Below are 25,346 nucleotides of genomic sequence, written 5' to 3' on the forward strand. Positions count from 1 at the left end.
CTCCGTGCAGGTTAACCCGCTTCCGAGCGGGGTTAACCGGCATTCTCTGGGCTCTAAGGCCCGGTCTCTCTGGGTTAGTGTGGGTTAGAAAAACCTCGCTCGGTTAACCGGGTTTGGGTTAGGGTTAGTCCGCGGTCTATAGGACGGCTGCTGCCCAATATCGGGGGGCCCGATGATCGGATACGTCGCCTCTACTCGGGGGTGGTGCATGCTAAGTTCCTTTATGGAGCCCCCGTGTGGTCCGAACAGCTACTGGCCAGCCGGCGTAACATGTTGCACGCAAACCGCGTGCAACGACGGCTGGCCATTCGGACCATACGGGGCTATCGCACCATCTCCGGTTAGGCGGCGTGTCTCCTTGCGGGTATGACTCCCCTACGTCTCATGGCGGTGGAGCGGGCAACTACTTACCAAATTGCCTGCTCCATCCGCCGTGGGGAGTTATGCCCCGAGGGGGAGGAGGTCGAAGTGCTGAGGCGCCAGGCCCGACAGGACATCCTGGTCCGGTGGCGGGAGGAAGTCGCTTCCGCCAACTCGGACCGGCCAATTGTCCGGGCACTCCTGCCCGTTCTGGAGGAATGGTGCAGGAGTCGGGTAAGGCTCACCTACCATGTGACGCAGATGCTCTCCGGGCACGGATGCTTCGGGGAGTATCTGTGTCGCATCGGGAAGGAACCGACGCCGCAGTGCCACCACTGCGAGGAGGCCCAGGACTCTGCGCGGCATACGCTGGAAGAATGTTTAATAAAAAGTTAAAATAAAAAAGGTACATATTTTTCCAATAGAAGCATACGCGATTCATATACTATACCAAAAATAACATTAACATCGCGATATGCGTTCTAAATATGTTGCTCTTCTATTCTGTAGTGTTTCGATTATTTGTGATTTTCAGTAGAAAAGTCTGTAATTTTACGATTTGATATATGTATATGTAGATATACATATATACATATATTTATATATGTACAGAGTGCGCGTCGTAATTTGGACACACTATTAGTTGTGGGAGATTCGAGTTGTGCAGTTCATTTCCCTATTAATTTTGAGTATTTTGTTACAGATTCCAGATACTTGTGTGATCCGAGAGAACCATATTACGAGAGAGAACGAGAGAGAAACACAGTGATAAAGAGAGAGAGAGATAGGGAGATACGAGGCGGCAAGTTCATCTGTCTAATATTTAACTGTTTTGCGTTGTAATATTTTGATATATTCACCTTAACGACGACGGCTACGACAACGAGTTCTTTGATAGACGTGTAATTTGTTGTTATTTTATTCTCTATTTACTGTCTGTTATCATTGTTAAAAAAAGATAATTAATTGATATATATATGTATATACATACACACATGTAGAATAGCGCGTATGAAATTTTTCGAAATGAATTGATCTTTTTTTTTTGTTTTGACCATTTTTCACATTAGGCTTGATGTAATGGCGCCTACAACGTCGACACCCTCGCACATAAGGAAGAAGAAAAGGTTGTGGTCGCGGCTGGTGCGTTCAAACAACATCCGAAGCAGCGGCCGAAGCAGCATTCGCGACCAAACCTTCTCGGCAGAAATGACGATCAGTCGAGCAGTACCGAGTCGCTGATGGTATCGTCCAGAACACCGCCGAGCGGACGCAGTGTCATCACCAGTGATGCCATATGAGGGGAGTCAAGCGGAAATGATGTACCCCCTCTCTGATGACGGGGATTGAGTGGGGCGAATGGTAGACACGTTGCACATGCGCGATGGGGATCTTGAGTGGGGCGAGTGGAAGCCACGTTGCGCGTGCGCGATGGGGAAACGACGATGAAACGATGAAATGACATACATAATTGACATATCGCAAGTTTTAGGTTATTGCCGCGTATCGTACCTATCATGTACTTATACTTAATGAAATGAATCGTTCCACATAGAGATTATAAACATTGTTCATTATAAATAAAATGAATTTCAGTATATATTCTCATATGACACATGATTTTTCGAAACCCTACTTACAATTTTTGAAGTACATTTTAACACATTTTAATCAATACAATCGCTTATTTCAATCACACGATATTTTAGTACATCAACTTGCTGAAGATTGTTAAAAAATAGGATTCATAGGGACCCATTTCATTAAAACAGAATTTTTGGAGAAAGACAAATTTGGAACATTAAATGCGAATGATACGAACACATTAGGCTTGATGTAATGGCACCTATAACGTCGACACCCTCGGACATAAGGAAGAAGAAAAGGTTGTGGTCGCGGCTGGTGCGTTCAAACAACATCCGAAGCAGCGGCCGAAGCAGCATTCGCGACCAAACCTTCTCGGCAGAAATGACGATCAGTCGAGCAGTACCGAGTCGCTGATGGTATCGTCCAGAACACCGCCGAGCGGACGCAGTGTCATCACCAGTGATGCCATATGAGGGGAGTCAAGCGGAAATGATGTACCCCCTCTCTGATGACGGGGATTGAGTGGGGCGAATGGTAGACACGTTGCACATGCGCGATGGGGATCTTGAGTGGGGCGAGTGGAAGCCACGTTGCGCGTGCGCGATGCGTTCCAACATGCGTGATTTCTATTGCAATTGCTTGGATAAACACAGCCTCACGAACGGGTCGTCTGAGTGGAGATGAATTGAAGGAGGCTTTCCACGTTTACGCAGGGGTTCCAATAGCCATAACAATAATCACGGAGGGCATCAAGTGGATATCTAGTTGGAGAGGAGTGACCAAGGTCAGCCACAGTCTTTTGAGCAATTTGCTTATCACCATTCCAACAGCTTTGGCTGGGTTGTTCGGGAGTGTTTATTACATGAGCAAACCTGAAGTTAAAGAAGCTCTGGAGCAGGGATGGAGTTTTATGTGCGATACTATTATCAGCATGTTCAGGGGATTGATTGCTGCTATTGCCTACTTTTTTAAGATGAGCATAAAGTGGATAGGAAAACAAATTGGGGAAGGCATGCTGCAAAATCTGCCCAACTGGATGCGGCCGGAGCCATCAGATGAAATTGACTCCGTAACTTTAGGCGAAGCATTCTCAGGAATGCGGCCGGAACCTGAAGAAGTGGGAATCTGGATGAAGAAACAGTGGTTAGAGAAGGGCGGACTCACCTTGATTGAGAGATTGCACCTATCAACAAAGATAGGTGACAAGGTTAATAGTGGTGCGATGCCTCCTCTCGCTTATAGGAACTACCTGAAGAACACTGGTCAAGGGGTTTCTTTTATATGGGAGGGGGTTGCCAATGTTCCGTTTGTCATAACTAAGGTCGGATCCTCTGAGTTAAGATCTATATTGGGTCATTTCACCTTAGATACATCAAATGATGCTGGGACCATAACCATGAAGCGAAATGGATACGTCATACATATGGAGATGAGCTACAATGAGAGAGCGAGCGTATCATGGGTAGATGTGGTTGCAGGAATGTCCACATTTGGGATATTGATAGTTTGTTATCCTAGAGGTCAGGCTACTGGAGTCACTGTTGTCGGCTACAAGATATCGGGCGGCCTCATGCGCAGCACTCTGATGAGCTTGAGGAGTGTTCACCCTGTGATCTGCGAGTTGACCAACCTGAAGGATGCAACTGACTTGAACAATTCTTACATCGATCTGGACTCTAGGATTGACCTCAAGAGATATAACATCACGTTGGAATGGCAGGCCTTGAGGACAACAATATTGTTAGGAGCAGTAAGTCTATATTCGAACATCACTCAGAGTTTTACCAGAGAAATATTGACAACGAAATTTACGGCGGGGGCGGTTCCTGACGAGTGGATAAAATGCCCCAAGGAGTTGAGCTTAGATGAGTGGAGAGTCCTATTGTATTACATCTTTGCTACATATGAAGCAGGCATGTCTGTTAAGGATGCAAATGTACCACAAGCTGGAAGGGACCTACCACTGCAAATATATGCTCGGAGTCAAACACAATGGCGCAAAATACCGAGCGGGCTAGATGAGGACATGAAACATTCTAGCAAGAGGATAATGTTGTCATTGAGTTATAATAGTAGTGTCTTGTTGGTTAGAGAGGTTGAGGGAGTCAGGTCCATATACGCTCTTCTTTTCGAAGGTCGTATAGACGTAGTTGTAAGATTCCACTGGGCCATAAGGCCTGTAATTAGTCCCCTCAGTAGAGACATCAGGCAATATTTCAATACCAATATCCTCACTTACGTGGCTTGCCCACAATTTAATGTCGCGACAAACTAAACCCTTTCTGTTGCCTTCTATGTACATATCGTACTTGACCCCCCACTGATCTTCATACTCTTCTACGTTCAAATCGCTAAGTGGAGACCTCCTCAGTTGCTCCCTTCTACTAGGGTGACTTGGTTCAGAAGACGGACCAGGTGTAGGTGCAGGTGGATCTTCCTTCTTGCATACGCGGCACCTTACATCTATATCAAAGGGTGCAAGAGGCTTCGAAGCCTTTGGATAACTGACCAAGATACCATCATTGCTCGCGTGAATAACATAAAAGTGCGTAGAAGTAGCAATTGTCCAGCCAGATAGTCCCTTCAGTCTCTCATCATCTGCGATGCCAACAACCTGTCCCTTCTTAACGGCTCCTTTAGGTGTCTCCCCGTCCAATGGTACGAGGGATGGCTTTCTGTAGGTTGTCGCATAAACATCCCCGTATATCCTCCGCATGTTTTGAGTATTTATTTCTACAATGTGGGCAGTGAGGTATAGCATCAATTTTCCTTCCTCCCATTCGTACGCAAAAAAGCCATTATTGATTGCCACATTTTGGAGCGTATTAGGAGAATGTCGTTCACACAATATTAAAGGCAATATGTTCTCAAACGGCACAGGCCTTGTATCGCTCAAAAGCGTTCTCCTTAAATTGCAGGTAACTTGTCTCCAATCCAAGAACTTTCTCCTGTTTTCACTGTAAGAAAACAAGTCCTCACTATACCGGTGTTCGAACACCATATGCTCTCCAAACATATTGCTCAAACTTAGGACATAAGGGTATCTAAGTTCTCTCCCCATCGGCACCAATTCGTCCTGGAATCCCATCTCATCGAAGTACTGAACCCAAAACTTAGTCAAGAGAGCCAAAATCAAAGCCACAAATAATTCAACGAAAATGCTCAATATACAAATCATTAACATTAGCAGAATCCAGTCAATAACGGAAGCCAAAGTATACTCGTCAAGCAAATTATACCTAACGAACCAAAGCAAATTACTTCTACATAACTTTATGATCGTCGCGGGCACCACAGCAGGATTGAGTTCCACAGCTTGCGCTGACTGGACAAAACCAACAAGGTAAAAACCGAGTAAGCATGCAATGCAGTTAGCCAAGTTTCCCCTAAGTAAGCTATTGTAAGCTACTATCAATATCGCGATGTACAAACAATATTTAAACCAATTTCCCTGAAACCAGCCCGTAATTTTTGAAACAAGTGATGCCAGGTTGAAGGTGCCGATCCAAGCCGTGAAATCACCCGCTATTTTAGATGGATCAGCTGCCATGACAGAACCCATTGCTATATTTGTCACCGTCGTTCTAAGAGGTATCCAATTTTTATTGACTTCCTTGATCGTTTCCAATTTAATCTTCCCATTGCTGTTGAGTTGCAAATTGTTGCTAGCGTTGCCGTGGCAGTAAAACTCAAGGCCAAGAGATCCGGAGGGGGGAAGTATCAACACAGAGGACTGCAGAGGCGTGCAGCCAGGCAACCAAGCCTGCACTTTACACGCTCCCGCATACCTATTGTGCAGCTCAACATGTGTGGATTGTCTAAATCCCCTCTCTCCCGGAATCGGTTTCACTGTTATAGTGTCAAGGTGACACCAACCGTGAGCCTCTACGAATGTTAAACCCTTGGATATCAGAGTCACCAGTGCCATGTTAGAAGATTCTGTGTAATATGCTTCTTCCCCAACGAAGCTGATATTGGAATCCCGATTACACAGATGGAATGAATTGTGCATTAGCGCCTCTGCGTCCTTCGGCTTAAACTCTACGTCATAAGTCGCACGGGCGTGGTTCCAGTCCAATTTAGTCTTATAGCAGTCAGGCGATATGTCGTTTGGCTTCAACAAGGTCAATGAACCACACAGTGACTGCAGCTCAACTGACACAGAACTGCAAAACTGCAATGCTCCGCGCTTAACTATCGAGAGCGGAACCTGTTTGTGGTGCATCATAACTCCTTGCAGAGTAATCCCACTCTGCGTCTCTCCCTCCACTAATCGGATCGGGTTCTTCTTACTATCTCCGTGGTACAGTAAATCACCCTCGATGATAATAACTGGGTCATATGATACATGTTTGTAAAAGCGACACTGACTGCCGAATTCACCAATTGAAAAACATAGATCTTGGCGCATCAGAACCCCTTCCCAAAACGCAGCGCATCCGCTACCGGCAAATGCCGGAACTTTCTCTTGCGCAGTCTTGGTTACTCCTTGGGTGCAACTGCCAGCGCACTCATTTCCTCTATGGACAAGCTGACTCTGGCCACCCCCCCAACACGCCCAATCAACCTTGGCGCATGTTAGTTTGGTCTTAAAGGGAACTGTCTTTTCAAAACGATACAAGTGCCTCTTCTGTATTGAGGTCACATCCGAGGGTGTCGACGATATAGGTGCCATTACATCAAGCCTAATGTGTTCGTATCATTCGCATTTAATGTTCCAAATTTGTCTTTCTCCAAAAATTCTGTTTTAATGAAATGGGTCCCTATGAATCCTATTTTTTAACAATCTTCAGCAAGTTGATGTACTAAAATATCGTGTGATTGAAATAAGCGATTGTATTGATTAAAATGTGTTAAAATGTACTTCAAAAATTGTAAGTAGGGTTTCGAAAAATCATGTGTCATATGAGAATATATACTGAAATTCATTTTATTTATAATGAACAATGTTTATAATCTCTATGTGGAACGATTCATTTCATTAAGTATAAGTACATGATAGGTACGATACGCGGCAATAACCTAAAACTTGCGATATGTCAATTATGTATGTCATTTCATCGTTTCATCGGAGAAAATCAAGAAAGCGGTCCGCCTACAGGCCGCATCGGCTCAGGCTGGTGCTGAATTAAGCGGACTTGCAACAATGGCTAAAGATCTAAGCCGTCAGTTGGAGGAGATTAAGGTGCAACAAGCTTCCTTGTTAAACACCTCAATTGACCAAGGCCTTCCCAAAACCAACCGTAGGAAGAGCAAGAAGAAAAAAGCAAGCCCAACTAAAGGGTTGCTTGCTGCAGTAGGGATAACGATCTTACTGTCATTGATGTTTGGCGCTGCCCAATCGGCTACAATAAACAAAGGAGCACCCGTGGATCACTTCTTGTGTAAGGGTTACAATTTTGCAAAAGGAGAGTTATCAGCGCAGCTTAAGACGGCTAAGGGACCTGAAGACGTCAAATTCAAGCAAGCTCCAGCTTATGAAACTCTCGAGTTGTCTGCCTACAAGGAGTATCTTGATTATCTGCAAGATTCAATTGATGCTCTATCTGCTTGCCATGGACAAGTCAATAACTTGTTGACTGAGGTCTTCCAGATGCACACTACAGCAACTAGTTACTTAGCTAACTTGGAAAACTGCATCCAGAGTTACAATTACACTGTAGATGCTCTCAGGCAACAGAACCATGACCTAAAAGAGAAGGAGCTCTATTCGAAGAACTTACAGTACTGCCGTGACAAGTTAAAAGTGGTACGTGAGTTATGGGACAAGACCATCAGCCTGGGACATTCTGCTCACCATCATGAATTTGGCAAGGAATTGCCTGATACGACAGGTAATGGATGTGCTGGTGAGAATAACTGGAAAGAATGGGGTTATTTGACCAACGGAAGAGGTGCTAGTTGTACCACAGGCTTGGATCATGCATTCGATTTTAACGTTCGTCAATGCAGCAAACAGGTGAGGGTGAACGTAAATGCGGCTGCCTTTAGTTGTCGAATTGGATATCGAGCATTTGGAAAGAGCAGCAACGGCAAGTACGGTCTAGCAATGCTTGATGGAAACGAGTCTTGCTCTTTGGGATGTTTTGATTACACCGAATTATATGAAAGCTTCACCAATCAACCTCTATGCCTGTCTTGTATAACACCATATATGGACGTCTTTTGGGAGACTACTTGTGTTGATGAGCTTTACCGGAACAAGGCAATGGACATTAAAAGCATCGTCATATACCAACACCACACGGTCATTGACATTGGAAACAAGGAGTTTGTTTGCCAAAATACGTACAATTTCGCTACTTGCTGTGGAGGAAGAGGACCAGCAACGCCGACTAGCCTGGTTTTCGTGGATAAGCACTGTGCTTGTTCCATGAAGTCAGTGGCTGCCGTGGAAAGTGTGTACTTAGGATTGGTCAACTTATACCACACAATGCTGGGGTTGAATTATCAGTTGGCTTTGCCTTTGCTTATGATAATTGGGTTAGTTATAAGCCCGTCAGCTTCTGGCTTGGCACTCAGTCTGTGGGCTGTGTACCACGTGGCCGCAGCTAAAGCTTTGTGTAATGTTGATAACATAGTGGCTACTGAGTCTGTTTTGGATACCATTTCAACTAATAGTGGATATAGGGCTGAATTCAAGATCCAGAGTGGACAGTGCGTGTCCGTCAGCGGAGGCATGCTACATGTGACCTCAATACAGAAGAGGCACTTGTATCGTTTTGAAAAGACAGTTCCCTTTAAGACCAAACTAACATGCGCCAAGGTTGATTGGGCGTGTTGGGGGGGTGGCCAGAGTCAGCTTGTCCATAGAGGAAATGAGTGCGCTGGCAGTTGCACCCAAGGAGTAACCAAGACTGCGCAAGAGAAAGTTCCGGCATTTGCCAGTAGCGGATGCGCTGCGTTATGGGAAGGGGTTCTGATGCGCCAAGATCTATGTTTTTCAATTGGTGAATTCGGCAGTCAGTGTCGCTTTTACAAACATGTATCATATGACCCAGTTATTATCATCGAGGGTGATTTACTGTACCACGGAGATAGTAAGAAGAACCCGATCCGATTAGTGGAGGGAGAGACGCAGAGTGGGATTACTCTGCAAGGAGTTATGATGCACCACAAACAGGTTCCGCTCTCGATAGTTAAGCGCGGAGCATTGCAGTTTTGCAGTTCTGTGTCAGTTGAGCTGCAGTCACTGTGTGGTTCATTGACCTTGTTGAAGCCAAACGACATATCGCCTGACTGCTATGAGACTAAATTGGACTGGAACCACGCCAAATTGGTATAGACTTTTTTTCTCTTAGGAGTATATGATTGTAGAAGAGGTATCCTCTGATTATTTTCTACCAAGTTAAAAACTGTAAGAGAGAGATTCGATGCAATTATAGCTCTGTTTTATCAAAAACAGAGAGAGGTTTTATTGTAGCGATCTCTCTTATGGTTTTACTTCAGCATTTAATCTTGCGTTTTTAATTATGCTTAAAATCTAAACCGCTGTTTTGTGCAGCTGCAAGACGTAATTATCGCGCTGTTTCATAAAACAGTGAGAAAGGTCCTATTGTAACGATCTTTCTCTTATGGTTTTGCATTTCCTTCCGCATTTAATCTCGCGTTTTCTACCGGTGTTTAAAAGGAGGCGACGGTCAAATGCATTTTCAGTTTGCAATCATGTTGAGTATAATGGTGCCAGGAGAGCCACGTTTCGTGGTCGTTGACAAAAATCTGTCATTAAACGAGCTGTTGAGCGTGCTGGTAAGTATCGTGTGTTCATCACTGTGTTATCGTGAAATATATTTTTCAAACAAAATTTACACTGTACGTTTATCTTACAGACATTTGATACAAACTACGAACGGTGCATGTTTATTCGCGGTTGGCGATTAAATATGCGTCGCTGTCGCGAGGAGGTGGAGGAGTGGGATGGGGAGTTCGTTACATCAATTGCAACGTTATTTGAGTGGCAAGTATTATTTATTTTTTTACAATACAAGATTAAATATTAAAAATAATGTTTTTTTCTTTCAGTGGTCCGGACTGCTAGTTTGCTGCTGCATTTCTCTCAAAAATCTGTGCATACGTGGTTTCTGGGTGTCTTCCTAAATAAATATTTTTTTAATTTATAAAAACATTTCTTAATTAATTTTCTTTTAAAAAAAATTTTTTTTACCTGGTATCCGCACACGTCTATCCCTCTCGGTTGTGGCGTTATTGCGCTAGGGTTAGCTCCGATCGGTACGTTACCACAGTTCGCCCCGTGAACGTATCCGCAGCATCTGGACCAGATGCGGTGCTCATTCATGGGAACGTCGCCATCTTTCCATCGATGCAGCATTATACCACATTCGAAGCATTTGACGAGATCTTCGTCGCACAAGGAGAAAAATCCTGCGGCTGCGAGGTCTTCAGGTTTGACGATGTGTGAATAACGCCATGAACGGAAAGTTTGGAGTCTGTCGCGCTCGAGACGCAAATCAGGTGTGGGGTCCGGTATCTCAATCATTTTTTTTTTTAAAACGCTGGGTGAAAGAAGTGAGTTACGTTTTTTTATATAATTGTTTAGCCATGCTCGAAATGTTTGCACTTCGCGCAGACAGCAATGGTACGGTTTTGAAGAGCGTTTTGTCCAACAGTGAAGTTTACACGGTACGTGAGCAGTTCGGTACATGGGATCGTGGACTAATACATCGTATTTTGGACATCCTAAATTTTCCAAATTTATCGAGTTTATTTCTAATTTTCGAAGGATGTCTCTCTCGAAACACCCACCTTTGTACGCTACGACGGGATTCGCGTGATCGCGCACAAAATTGCGTATAACATCGAACACGTCGTTCTGTTGATATTTTTCATAGCCGAAATCGATAAATGGAATCCCGTGTACAAAATTGCTTACGTACCGTGTCGACTTTTTGTCAGCATCTGATAAACGATGAAAGTTTATTCCCAAACGAAATTCAGCGAGTTCGAACGAGCCGTCGTAAACATTGATAATGGCTAATTCTTTGCATAAAAATTTTCTCTCGACAATGAATCCATCCATGTCAATGATTTGGGTGATTTGAGCCATCTAAATAAAAAATGTTTTCTAACCAATGATTGATTTCTGTATAAAATAAAAATTGTACTTACCGTGAAATGGAGCGAAGATCACACGTTCGCTGAATAACGACGACTGTGGGAGAGAGTCATCTATAGTATATATAATACCCCCACCACTATACTTATCGGTGTGAAAATAAATATGGAGGAGATTTTTTGTTTATTCGATTAATAAAAAGATGTTTTTCCATTGTTTATTTATTAAAAGATTCATTTTCACATTTATTCGATTAAAATATTGTTAACGGTAGTTTAAATAATTTTTCGCACAATGTTCGTCAATGGATTGTACTCCACGATGCAGTCGTGTATCATCAAGCAGTATGCGGTTGTCGAGGGGGCAATGTTGGCTCGACATTCGAATTCGATTCGCACGTCGATCGTGGCATTTTTCAGCGCTTCGTTTTGCCGAGAACAATCGAGAACGATGAATGGACCGTATTTCAGGAAATCTATGACGTTGAGTAGCGCCTCGCCGTTTCCATAGTATGATTCTTGGAATTTTGTATACATATCGTAGAGCAGCGCGTATTTGTCTTTTTCGAAATCAACATTTAGATCATCGTACGGATAGGTTTCCGAATTCAAGTAGAGCCGAATATTGGCTAATGCGCAATGATCGAAATGCGTAGCTGTTTTCGTTAAATTATTCTTTCGCGCGGTTTGTAAAGCGAATATCACGTATCGCGGTTTTTCCATTTGCGGAGCTGTTTTTATGGCCCATGTGTGCTTCGTAGTCGCCTGGAGCAGAGGATACTCGTACAGTTCCCATGATCGAAAGCTCATATCGATCGGCTTGTCGTTGCCCAGAATACGTAACATCGACAGTTTATTTATTTCATCCAACGTGACGTGTGGCATTCGCCATTGAATTTTGTATAGATCCAGAACGGGTTTCGCATTTTCGGAAGAACTGTACAACGCGTTTGTGTTGGTACGCGAGCGAATTAAAATCAATTCGTGGCGGGCGTTTATTACAACGCGTTTGTAGTCTTCGCAGAAGCCCAATAACATGCTCATAGGTATGCAAAAGTTGAAGTTTATCGCCGCTGTGGTTGTCGCGGTTTTCCTCTGCGCCTCGGTGTTATGCGTCCAGCCCGCGTTGGATAACGCGCTGCTTCTCGTCGTGGACAGGCTCACGTAGTTCTTCAGAGTCGTTGTAGTACCAGGATTTCTGGACCGATCGATTTCAACGCCGTTCAATTCGTAGCGTATTTCCTCGAACATAAACGCAACGGCATTGTTATCGAGAGCCGCCGATTCGATTGTTGATCCCGCTGGTAATTCAAGTTTCCCAGGCAAACTAAGTTTTCCCTCGACGTATAGGAAGCTTCTGCACGGGAGCGTGTACAAGTCTTGCTGTTGAATTGGTATGCGTATCTCATCGTTGTTTTCAAACGTTGTGTTGGCATATGGATTGTATGTGTGCAGCTCGATCTTCGTTATTCGATTGTCGAAGATCGGCGCTTCGGAGATGCTCAAAATGTCCTCGAACATGGTGAAAAAAACACTTTTTTCCTCTTTCACTTGTTTTTAACAACGAATCCCAAAGATTTCAGATACTCTGCGTTTCTCGCGGTCAGTTTTTTACACTCGTTTGGTTTCTTATGAATTGATGTGTTCTTCTTCAAGGTCGTATTGTTATGAATTAACATTGCTTCGTCGCATGTGTAGTCGTACCGTGATTTCTTCACCGCGAAAATCGATCAAACGTCCGGCTTGGTCCACGATGCGAATCGTTAAATCATCGATTGCTCGCACAACGATTGGAAGGTAAATGACTCGCGTGGGCGTTTCGGACAATTTATACCCCGGCGGTACCTTGGGCGCGAACTCATGTATCGTGTGAACGAGTTTGCCGTTGTCGTACGATCCGGTGGTTACGTTACATTCTACTCGAATGATGTTCACGTTAATGATATTCACAGGCGCGTTCGATGCGTGCCACGTGTTCGGCGATAAAACGCGGTTCGCGGAAAATCCCAGAATGGACCCCACGCTGTGAGGCTTCGCAAAGTTTATCCGAAACTTGCTGATAATTTCGCTTTTCATGGTGTTGTTGTTAGCCTGCAGGACCAGCGGATATTCATTATCGGCATCTTTGAGAGGATATCGCGTGCGTATTTCATGCCTCAAGTACGCGTTTATCGCTTCCAATTCGTACGAGCCGTCGGGGATGATGATCTCTTCGTCTCTGTCGCCGAAGTAGAATAGATTGTTACCGATGCTAGCGCTGATGTTCGGTATCGTGTAATAAGTTTGCAAATCGAGCAATCCCAGCTCGTATTCGTCGTTGTCCAGATTTATAGGTGGAAAGTGCTGAGACGACAGAATGCTGCTTCTTCCCGACAACGTGAACGTGAATGACCTTTGCATCTTTACGACTCGCGGAGAAATTTCACACACAGTTGTCCGCACACGCTTTCGTCGTAGTTTTGAAAACGTCTGTGATTATACGAGATTGTCGCGTACGCGCCAAAGTAGCGAATCAACTCGACCGGCGGGCGAAGATTCCCAAAACTATCGAAGTATTTGACACGCGAGCCGTGTTTTATGTATGCAACCCAGTGCGTTCCGGGTCCGCGACTATTATCTAGATTGACGATACCTCGCTCGTTTACCCATGCGCGTTCCGGCAAATTGTCACGCATAAAAACCCCGCGAAAATGTGGTAATCTTTCACACGCTGTCGTCAATTCGACGTCCGTCGTCGTGTTGTCTTTCTTTTTTTTTTTTTGTCTTAACCTTCCTCAAGCCTTCTCCACGCGTATACGGCGCGAGACGTAACCCGCGACCCTCCATGGTGCGATTGTGTCGCTCGGCTTCTTGCAATTGTTTCTTCGCGGCTTTCGCGGCGTTTATAGCTTTTACTACTCCCGCGGCGCCGCCCGTCAATGCTCCGATAGCTGACAAAGCGGGCAACAGCAGCGGTAGAAAACCACCGCGTTTGGCGATTGGGAGAATTCGTTTTCTTCGCCTTTTCTCGCGTTTCTTTAGGCCCATGCCTAATTTCGTTTTAGCTTTCATGGCTGCCAACACAGCAGCCGCAGACACCTTCTCTCCGAACGAAGCGTCTCCGGACTTTATGCGCTGTAGCGCTCGATCCGCCAAAATATTGTCGGCCACGTGACGATCACCCAGATCCTTGTGCAGCGAATACGCTATGTCGTGCTCGCGACAGGCAGCGTCCAACGGATTTATTCCACGGTCCCCACGGGCTAATCGTGCACGCAGTTTCGTACCAGGACCGCAGAATTGATAACTAGGTATATGCAATTCGAACGGTAACGCGTTTACAGCTCTGTTTAAAAGCCCCTTACCGAGGCGCGGCATAAACTGTTTTTAAAAAAAAGAACACGAATCCTTTTTTCACGAGGGTCGGAGGGGGACTGATACCAACAATGTTCGAGCTCTCGTATAAATACTACCCACCACCCATCGAATCAATCGAAGCATGCGTTTCGTAAAGCAATCTTTGGATATTCGTGTTCCGACGCGTCGCGCGTTCGACGATCACTCCGAGGCGATGCGAAAACATGGATCATTGTTACCCGGTAATGTACGATGTGTGATAAGCGGTCCGTCAGGATGTGGTAAAACGAACGTTATGATTAGCCTGTTGGAGAGCGCGAACGGATTACGATTCGCCAATGTATACGTGTACTCGAAATCGTTGCGCCAGCCAAAATACCAATACTTGAGCAGACTGTTCTCATCCGTGGGGAAGGATGTGGGCTACTTCGCGTTTGCTGACAACGTTGACGTAATCCCTCCCGCAGAAGCACGGCCCGATTCGATATTCATCTTCGACGATGTGGCGTGCGATGAGCAAGATATCATGCGAGAATATTTCGCGATGGGTAGACATTCGCACGTCGATTGCTTTTACCTGGGACAGTCGTATGCGAGAATACCTAAACATTTAATTCGCGACAATGCTAATCTGCTGATTCTGTTTAAACAAGATGCCATGAACCTGCGACACGTTCATCAGGATCATGTAAATACCGATATGCCGTTCGAAACGTTTAGCGCGTTATGCATGAATTGTTGGCGAAAGAGGTATGGATTTCTCGTAATCGATAAAGACAGTCCTGTCAGTCGAGGTCGTTACAGACGCGGATTTAACGAGTTTGTCGTACTGTAACGGACACATTTGCTCGATAAGAGCCGTTGGAGTCACATCTCCGATATGTCATCGAAGAAGAGGAGCTCCGATATGTCGTCGAAAGAGAAGAAGAGGAGTTCCGATATGCCGTCGAAGGAGAAGAAGCTGCGAGCTTCGATCGCGAACGAAATAGCGAAGACCAGCGATACCATACGGAAAAAGTATTTAGCGTTGAAAGTTGGGAAAATGGCTACCCAGGAGAATTTGCAAGCAAATTTACAACCGATCGTCGAACCGTTGAAACAGTTAGTTAAAAATACAGCTACCGCCGAACCGAGCGACGACGACAACGTGTTCGACGACATTAAGGAGTCTCCATTGCGAAAAAAAAGAAGATTCTCGGATATTAAGGGAACGCCGTCGTCCATTATGAAAAAAAGAAGAAGAATAAAGAAGAAAAAGAATGACAAAGTCAGTTCGAGAAATATATATGTTGACGACGACGACGACGACGACGATGACGACGAGCCGATGATGGTACCGCGACAGGAGGAGGAGGATACCTTCCAATCACCGCGCACTCCATCTTTGGAATCTTCTATGCGTAATATTTTTGAAAATCCTGAAATTCATCACGAGGAAAATCAACAGCTATCCGAGAATTTCGGACCTTTGGCGCGCGAATATTTACAAAAATTTTTTACCGGCCCAACGAAAAATTCCGACAACGTGTACGGAGTATATCTGCAGGACGATAAGCTGATGCTGGGAAATTCAACGTTTGAGGTGGCCAACAACGATGATATCATCATTAGAGGGCTACGGTACAGAGGGACTCGCGGTCTTTACGAATTGATATTCAATAAAGTACCCGACGAGCAGGCGTGCACCGAGGATGATAAGAACGCGTACAAAAGAATTCTCGTTATTACACAAGCGCATCGACGCGGGAATCAGATAATGGGAAACAAAGGTTTCAAGTATAGAAAAATTATAAAACCGTTGTTTTCGTCGCCAAGTGGAAGGGGTATTCAGCTTCCAACTTTTATGCGCGTGACCGACCATCCAATCGATTACGTGCATTGGGACGATCCGAACGAACTCGTCGATCGTCTGAGATTGTTGACGGCTTCGAGGAACGCTGGCCATTCGGGGCATAACAACGAAATAATGTCGATAATCGAGGAACTTCGCGAGGCTGGTTTAATTATAAATTAAAGTTTACGAGTTGACGACATGTCAGTCGATAAAATTGTGGCATTGTTGCGGCTGGATAAAATGCGCGTTCGTTTGAATTGCTGCGAAACGAATCAAACGATATCCTCGGGAGGAGAAGACGACGGTGAAAACTGGAACCTGAGATTTCATCATCTGGAGACGAAACTGGACGAGATATATCAACAAATACTACGGATCGAAAAGCAGTTGTACGAGTTGGTGACGGTAGGAAAACCACAAGGTAGCAAGAGATAAGGTATTTCGCAGGAAACAGCATATCAGGCGGTCGAAGAAGTCTAAAAAAATGTATGTCAACAAATTTGGTACATCGTTTCGTGAAACGAACAAGCGAAAGTTGGATGTTCCTTTCTATTCGTTACAAAAATATGTACACGATAACGCAATATGTTTGAACAACGCTAATTTGTACGATGCGAATGGAGCTGGGATCGAGCGTGTGGCGTATCCCACCGCAAACGATCACGCGACGACCAAATCGTACGTCGATGACATTGTAAAACGCGGTGACGAATATGTTAAATCAAAGGTGGAAATATACGTGTTGGACAATGTGACGAGACTGGACAAAAAACTGAAAACATCCGAAGGAACGTTGAAGTCCGAGATCACGAAGAAACTGAACAAAGACCTGAACACCTCTAACGAAACGTTTAGGTCAGAAATCACGAAGAAACTGGACAAAGCAGTGAGAGCTCGATTCCATATCTAGGTAGCGAGAACAAGTACTGTGTGGTAAGTCTAGATCAGAGGTTCCCCCTCCCAGGTCTCATTTCAAGATTTCTAAGAAAGTTCTAAAATATAACAATGGCATCTCCCCACCACCACCTCCCTAGAAGGAGCGAGAGAGAGAGTGAGAATCATGTCATTGCGTGGTGGCAATTCAAGAAGGAAACGTCGTACTCTCTCTCTCTCTATCTCATCACGATGAGCATTAACAAATCATCCTACGAACTTATAAGAAAAGTTATTCGGGACGTTACGTCGAATATCGGCAAGGAAGAACGGAATTTCGATTGCAAGGAAGCGAACAATCCCATCCCGTTCAATAGATTGTTGTTGGATCTTTTAAGCTCGATACGTAAACACGCTGTGATCATGACGGATAAAAAAGACGCGTACTTCGATGCGGAGTTTCTATCTATCCAAAATGTGAAAGCCCCCGCTAAGAAGACTGACGCGGCAACGAAAGGCTACGTGGATGATCTTGTCGCCAGCAGCAAAGCGATGGCTAGCAACAACGAATTTTTCGATGCGAAATCTCAACGTATTAAAAATTTGGGGACACCAACCGACGAGAACGATTCGGCAACGAAACTCTACGTCGATAAGACGATCGATTTGTTGAGAAAAGTGTTTGCAGACGAATTTAATAAGAGCGCCGAGGATATTCACGACACGCGAGACAAGATCGAGCACATCCATGAAATCGTAACGGACAACGAGCTCGCCGATAAATCGATGGTGGCGAAACTGAAAGACATTGAGGAATGCATGCAACAGAATCAAGAAAAGCTGTCGGAGTTTGAAACGAAGATAGAGCATAATTATGGTGGAATTCTCCGTGAAAAATTTATCGAGCTCGAGGACAGGTTGATCGAAGTATTGAAGTACGAGCAGAGGGTGGATCATGAAAAATTGGACGCTGTTGCGAAATTTTCCGATAAACTCAGCGATAGACTTTCAGCCGTGGAACATAAAATCGACAACAAGTTGGAAAGAATACTATTAAACTTGAAGAATACGCTGCTTGGTAAAATCAGTGATGTGAAGGACACGGTGAACGCGGACAAGTTGAGCCAGGGAAAGTTGATGCTTCTTGAAAACAATGTGGCGGATATGCAACAAAAATTCGCAACTGGCGGTTATGAAACCGGTCAGGAATTGGATAAGAGATTTGAAATGCATAGAGAGAGCATGCACAAGAGATTGGCCGAGCTGACGGGAGAGGGAAATATAACTGGGAAATTTGAAGATTTCAAGAAAAGTTTAAACGAGAAATTCGAAGAAATATATGTGCAAATGCGACGTATCGAGGAGCAGCAACAAGAAATGATACGCGCAGCTTTCGACGAGCTAGATAGTCGAGTGCATCGACGCTTCGAGGACTGGAAAGAATCGATTGAAAAGAGACTAATCGGCGATGAGTAAAGAAAAAGTGAAATTGGTAGAAGAGCTGCACGCCCCGGCGAGACGTTTCTTCCCGCGTAGACGGGTGATCGTGCGAGGATTCGATGATCTTTGGCAAGCTGATATCGTCGAAGTTCAGCAATATGCGCGAGATAATCGGGGACATCGATACATTCTTACGATAATCGATGTGTTTAGCAAATACGCGTGGGCGGTTCCTTTGAAGAGTAAAAATGCGAGCGATGTGTGTAAAGCTTTCGCGTCCGCGTTGAAGAAGGATGGCAGAGCTCCGAACAACTTGCAGACCGACATGGGCAAGGAATTCTACAACGCACAGTTCCAAGAATATCTGAGAAACCACAACATCCGTCATTACTCGACCTTCAGCGCTATGAAAGCTTCCGTCGTAGAACGTTTCAACCGCACGTTGAAGAACAGCATGTGGAAATATTTCTCGTTGAGCGGAAAATATCGTTGGATCGATGCGCTTCCCACGCTGATCGAGGACTACAATAATCGAAAACACCGTACCACCCGTATGCGCCCCGCGGATGTGAACCGTAAAAATGCTGAGCATCTTCTGTCCACCGTGTACAGCAACGTGAAGATTGCCGGTCCCGCCAAATTCAAGGTGGGCGATCGCGTGCGCGTCAGCAAATTCAAAACTCTGTTCGACAAAGGATACACGCCGAACTGGTCGACGGAAATATTTAAGATCATCACGGTGAAACGAACGAATCCTGTCACGTACCTCTTGATCGATTCAAAGGACAATCCTATCGCCGGCGGATTTTATGAACACGAGATACACGCGGCTAAATACCCCGACGTATATTTAATTGAAAAAATATTGCGCAGAAAAGGAAATAAAATATATGTAAAATGGTTAGGGTTGGACGCGTCGCATAATTCGTGGATATCTAAAACTGCTATAGTTTAAAACTTCAAATATGATTTCTACTTTTTTATAAAAGATCTTTTCATGTAATTTTTATTAATAAATAATGTGTAAAACGTATTCTTCAATTTTTTTCCCTGACCTGAAAGAGAGAGAGAGGAAATTCTTATACAATAATAAATTTTTTTTATTTTAACGTATTCTTCAGTAACACTCTTACATTTTTCAACATTCTTCTTCTTCAGTAACACTCTTATACATTTATTCTATTAAATGATATAAAACTGATCTATTCTTCAGTAACACTCTTACATTTTTTTCAATGATATCAAACTGATCGAACACGATTTTCGTAGGTAACACAGCCTTTCCCTGTATCACTTTAGAAAAACAATTCTCTGATCACATAATTAAAATTCTGCTATCTAGAGGTCAGATCTCGAATCTTAAGAGCAATTTCATGCAGTGATCACAGAATTAAAATTCTGTCATCTAGAGGTCAGTTCTCGAATCTTAAGAGCAATTCCTTCAAAAATCCTAGTCTGTGCATATCAAGTAAGGTGGTGATCACGTGATTAAACTCAGACCAGTAACAGATGATGCAAAAGTATGATAAAGAACGAGACTGTTAACCTGGACGACATGATGTTGAATCAGTTTTACATTTTTCATTTTTTAAAAAAAAATCTCGCGAAATTAACATCGCTTAGACGCTTCTAGCGCTATAACCTCGGCGCCCAAAGTCACCAGTTCACAATCTATTAGCGAGTTTTGATCGAAAGACCGGCTCTCGACAATTGTTTTGATAAAATTTTTTACTCTAACATTTTTTGAAATAACAACGAAATCGGCAAATTTTGCAGCAACGTCCGGAACGTTGTCTACTAATCCTATATACATACTATCTATACAAAATTCTAAATTGTATATGTTACACATAGTTTTCTCAGTAATATATATATTTATGGTTGAGTTCGCTATTTTAATTAGCTCCCGTCCATTCAGATTAACCATTTCCAAGGTCAAATTATCACCAAGTTTTATGCGCTCCATATTGCTTTGAATAATCGGTTTCGCGCGCAGCAACTCTCTCCATGTTTTAATTGAAAATAGAAGTTCATTTCCACGGCTATCACCGATAGCCAGCTCCGCATAAATGTCCTCTCCGATCCGTATGCCAAGTTCCAAATATTTGAAATAATTCCCAGCTATGGAATATCTTCTACACAAAATCCGTACGGAACGTGATTGGGAACTAGTTGACAAATCGATCGGTTCTGGTTGAGAATATCTACAGCAGATTAATTTTTCAGACATCTTTCTAAATTTCTTTCACATTTTTTTTTTTATATATCTTTTTTCTACTTACATATCATCTTGGCTTTTCACAGACTCGTCAATTTTTTGACAGTTGTCGAGCTGACGACGGTTGAACATCGTTCAAACCCACACTTTTCACCGTCTCACTCTCTCACGATGTAAACGTTTTCGTGGCGGTTGCTCGAGTATTCGGCCTGACGCTCGGATTGCATTGTTTTATAGAACCATTAATCTACATACCACTTCCTTGCTACAGATAGCGGTCAACAAAGTTTTTTTTCAATCTCCATCCCAACACTTCCTTTTATGGCAATGAAACGATATTGTAATGTCCCCAAGGAAGTGTAGTGACCAAATTATCACAGATATACCGTTTATCGTCGTACGGACTTAACGCTAATTTCATTTCAGCTATGGAATACACCCGATGCTGTACCGACATTATACGTTTATTGTTAATGCTCTTTTCCGTATGATTATGAAGACACTCGACATAGTCTTCAAAACTTATATCTCTGGCTGTGGCGTTTGTCCTAATGCCTTTGATTTTTTTCGTTTCGCGGCAGGTATCATCGTCGTCGCGCACGCGAGTAGCATACATTTTCGCGCGAAGCCCCACGAACTCAGTCATAATTTTGCCTCCGTTCTCATCCTTCATTAATCCCAGCATCTTTTTGTTCGCGATCGGAACGCCGTACGCGTTGTTCTCGACATAATTACTTGTATCGTATCGATGGATATCACGTTTCATCGTCTCATACACATCGTCGCAAGCGATCTCGTATATCAGACTGTCCGTGTCCGTGTACAAAATCTTGCAATTTTGTTGGAAATTGGGATACATGTACTCGTAATGAAAGCTGTACAAATGAGTTTTTGATATATCCAATACGGACATGCCTATGTAGATGGGTTTGTGGAATTTGAGTAACAGCTTGTTTAGCTGTATCGCGACGAAATCCTCCGAAAACACGGTACAACTGTGAAAATTTGGTCTGGCTATCAATTGCTCGACACCGTATCGACCGTCCCATCGGGAAAGCAATTTCACGTTCACGTGATTTCGAACGTTCTCCATTGTTTTTCCAAACACAGCGTTGTTCATTAATTTAAACAAATTTTTAGAAAAATCGTTAGTCGCCTCGGCGCGTAATTTCGTGTTCAAATCGATATAGCCGTGCAACCATCGCGATTGTTGAAACTCTAGAATTCGATAAATTTTCTTCAATTTTAGGTTATGCTTTAAACTTTGCTGTAAATACCGATAGTGCAGAACGTATCGCTCCTTATCGCGAAGCGTTGCCATCAACTTTCTCTGCCGGCTCGAGTCGGCCGCCGTGTCGTGACTCGGACAGAACGGTAGATCCGCGTGAGCATCGTGAATTTCACTAGGATACTCTAAATCAACCTCCAAAATGTATCCTACAGGGCTGTCGATTGGAACGGATTCAACGTTGAAATTCTCTATGTCCTCCACCCATCGAAAGTCTCTGTACGGTAGAGGTTGCGACATAGCCCAACCGTATAAATTGTTAACGTCGAAATACATTAGATAGGTTGACGGTTTGCTGGAGTCATATTTTGGTAAATACTTGTTGTTTGCACACGCATATCTCTGAGAACATTGGCTCAATCCGCCGCGTATTCCTCGCTCCACGAATAAAAGCATGTCCACGTCCGTGAACAACTCCAATTCGATCTTAGTCATTTTCAGCATCACGTCCCACGCGAAACCGGGAAGCGTGTAATAATGCGCCGGATCGAGTTTATAGTTCTCGAGACAGTCGTCGCGGAAATTTTCGAAAACATCAGCCAATAACAACACATCCAATTTCAAATACAAATCGCTGTACTGTCCCAACGTTTTTATAGCGAAACGCGACCAAACCGTGCTCGCGTGAACGTAATCGGCGTCCGATATCCCCCTGTCGCAAAGCTGATTGTAAAATGCCTCGCGCGACGGCAAACACGTGTCGTTTAATTTGTCGTACGACGCCAGATAGTCGTACGGAAAGACGCCTTTTCTAGTCAAGAGATTGAAATCGTCGACGTTGAGATGATCAAATTGATTTCGTACAACGCGTAATTTGTTTTTGCCCAGATACGATGATAACTTGTCCAAACTCGAATTCAAGAACTTGAAGGAATCGATAAATCGAAACTTCAACAACTTTGCATAATTTCTCTTTTCATCTTTATTCGCAACAACTTTCGTGAACGAGATGTACCGCTCTTTTGTCAACGGCAACACAGCTATCTTACCCTCGAACGTGTTTGCTAATTCTTTAATAATGAAATGCGCATCGTAGCCGGACAAATTGTGAAAGACCACCGGTATCACGTACGAAGATTGATAACCTAAATTACACGCGATATGCGCCGGACCGCGATACGCTCCCGTAAAATGACAATGATCGTGTACTTTTGTGTCGGAACTGCTGAACGGCTGCTCGCACACATGACAATGCGTAGCCGTCTGAAAATTTAACTCCTGTCTTTCAGTTAGTTCGTCCATAGGTACCGTTTTGTCGAATATCGGCTGTAATTTATTGCTTATATCATGCAACTTTGCAGCGAACCACGCGGCACATCCCTCTTCCTTGCGACAAGCTCGATACTCGCACAAAGAAGAGTCGTAGCGGCAATGCATGTAATAACCTATGCTGAACGCGTGGTGATGCTGATACAGCGAGCGTGCTCCACGACCTTGTCCTTCCTGCTTCTCCAACAGACATTCCAAATCGGCGTAGATAACGAACGGCGCCTGTTCTTTGTGCACATAGTTCTTAAACTGCAACCACTTATCTTCTTCCGATACTGGAAGTGACAGAGCGCAATCGTTCATCCGTTCACAATCGATCGTATGAACGTTTAATTTCTCCAGCGTGTAGAAATATTGTAAACATCTGAAAGAAAAAAAACATTTCTCTCTCTTTGCTTTCAAGAATTAAAAAAACAATCTTACCGATCGCAAATATACTTCATACACTTATGCTTGCTAAGCTGCGACGAAACCAATCGTGGCAAATTTCGTATACACACGTAATGACCGTGCGTTTTCGCCTCATTCTGTAGAAACAACAAGTTGACGTGCCTCATCCGTTTCTTCTCGGTCAGATGAAGCGTTACACACCTCTTGTCCACCCATTCGAACACATTCACGGAAATGTCGTTCTCTCTTTCGAATTTCCGAATGTCTTTGAACGGCATCGGTAGTGTATAACCTTCGGTTCGAAGCACCGTCTGGTAGCGAGGATACGATGATAAACGTGATGTATTTTTTTCTACCGGATAGAGACCCGCCACTATCGCCCAAAAAAAGCATGCTTCATCGTTGCTGATCACGTTCACGATCGCTCTCTTCAACTGTATATTTCGAGGCACGATAACGCAGCAACCGGCCTGTAATGGCTGGTATTTGTTGCAGCTCACTATCAGATGCAGTATCTTCGATAACGCCCACCCGCTGTCTCGTTCTTGAAACTCTTCCATCGATGCTAAAATCGGCGGCACAACGTCCTTCAGGTACCATCGGCGTAGATTACTGGTTCGAAACAGCACAACGTTTCGCGTACCGAAACTTTTCACCGAAACCTCGTCGCGCAGCACAAATTCCGCCTCCAACCTAACGTTCACTTTCAACGACGAATGAGCGTTCAAAAATTCCGTGACACGTCCCGTAATCATCCGTTTCGCGTGTTGTAAAAATTTGCGCGGATCGATATGTTCGATGTTAATAACGATACCGGTCGATATGCGATTGCTAAACGCCGACTCGACAGTCTCCGAACGAAGCGTCGAGGCTCTCGCACCAACACCACGTAAACCTCCACCGACCCGTGAAATATTATAGCTCAACGAAACGTTCAAACTTTTCATGCGACACATGATCGATGCTAAACTAAATCTCGCGCCCATCGTCAATTCATCCTTCATACATGTTAGATAATTGATACAGCACTGTAGAGACTCGATGTATGAGCGAGACCATTCGCGATACTCATCGACAGTTCTAACCATCATCGACATGCGTGTCAAACACCTTAACATTTTTTTCAACGTTTGAATCATCTTGTTGCACAAAATATTTTTTCAACTTCAATTTAATGTCATCCGTTAAATTTCCTGTTCTCAAAAACGTAATTACACTTCGCATCCAACGATGCGGCGTTCGCCCGTCTCGATGATATCCAGTATCGTTGCTGGCGAATCGATCGCGGGCCATCGCGCCACGACTTGACTAAATCTTTTCGTATAAAAGAAACATACGCGACTCGTTGCATCGTTTCGCATTAAACGTACTATCAACGTTTTCTGCTCAATGGGAAAACTATCGTCCAAATACAAATTTATAACGCGAACCCAAGCCAAACTTTTTAACGTTGGGACAGGCATCTCTCTCTTTTTAAAAAAAAAAAAAAAAAGGTTGAATCAAATACGTAAATGAAGTATACGTCTTTTCAACGGTAAAAATGGCGGAATCAAATCCGATAAACCGTATTCTCGACGGTGACATTCCCCCACACGAACATAATCGGTTCTACGGTATCGAAGCACCACAATATTCAAATGTCTCACCAACTGTCCTTCAGGTTTTAAAAACACAAACAC

At 43.9% G+C, this 25,346-nt stretch overlaps 4 protein-coding genes across 4 annotated transcripts; all 4 read right to left on the minus strand.

Moving 5' to 3' along the window:
* Nucleotides 1–9,258: 9,258 nt before the first annotated feature.
* On the minus strand, nucleotides 9,259–11,123 carry LOC143220352 (uncharacterized). Its single transcript, XM_076446016.1, has one exon. The coding sequence runs from the start codon at nucleotides 11,009–11,011 to the stop codon at nucleotides 10,004–10,006; it is 1,008 nt and encodes a 335-aa protein (XP_076302131.1). The 5' UTR covers nucleotides 11,012–11,123; the 3' UTR covers nucleotides 9,259–10,003.
* A 172-nt stretch (nucleotides 11,124–11,295) lies between these two features.
* On the minus strand, nucleotides 11,296–12,540 carry LOC143220353 (uncharacterized). The gene has a single exon (XM_076446017.1). The coding sequence runs from the start codon at nucleotides 12,538–12,540 to the stop codon at nucleotides 11,296–11,298; it is 1,245 nt and encodes a 414-aa protein (XP_076302132.1).
* An 8,497-nt stretch (nucleotides 12,541–21,037) lies between these two features.
* Nucleotides 21,038–23,694, minus strand: LOC143220351 (uncharacterized). The gene has a single exon (XM_076446015.1). It carries the CDS (start codon nucleotides 23,578–23,580, stop codon nucleotides 21,040–21,042), a length of 2,541 nt encoding a protein of 846 aa, XP_076302130.1. The 5' UTR covers nucleotides 23,581–23,694; the 3' UTR covers nucleotides 21,038–21,039.
* Nucleotides 23,620–24,764, minus strand: LOC143220354 (uncharacterized). The gene has a single exon (XM_076446018.1). It carries the CDS (start codon nucleotides 24,762–24,764, stop codon nucleotides 23,697–23,699), a length of 1,068 nt encoding a protein of 355 aa, XP_076302133.1. The 3' UTR covers nucleotides 23,620–23,696.
* Nucleotides 24,765–25,346: the final 582 nt, after the last annotated feature.

The sequence above is a fragment of the Lasioglossum baleicum genome, unplaced genomic scaffold, assembly GCF_051020765.1.
Source record: "Lasioglossum baleicum unplaced genomic scaffold, iyLasBale1 scaffold0800, whole genome shotgun sequence".
Classification (NCBI taxonomy): domain Eukaryota; kingdom Metazoa; phylum Arthropoda; class Insecta; order Hymenoptera; family Halictidae; genus Lasioglossum; species Lasioglossum baleicum.

Coding starts and splice junctions, on each gene's coding strand:
- LOC143220354 (XM_076446018.1), bottom strand. CDS start 24,764: ATGTCGATGATGGTTAGAACTGTCGATGAGTATCGCGAATGGTCTCGC.
- LOC143220352 (XM_076446016.1), bottom strand. CDS start 11,011: ATGGCTCAAATCACCCAAATCATTGACATGGATGGATTCATTGTCGAG.
- LOC143220351 (XM_076446015.1), bottom strand. CDS start 23,580: ATGAACGATTGCGCTCTGTCACTTCCAGTATCGGAAGAAGATAAGTGG.
- LOC143220353 (XM_076446017.1), bottom strand. CDS start 12,540: ATGTTCGAGGACATTTTGAGCATCTCCGAAGCGCCGATCTTCGACAAT.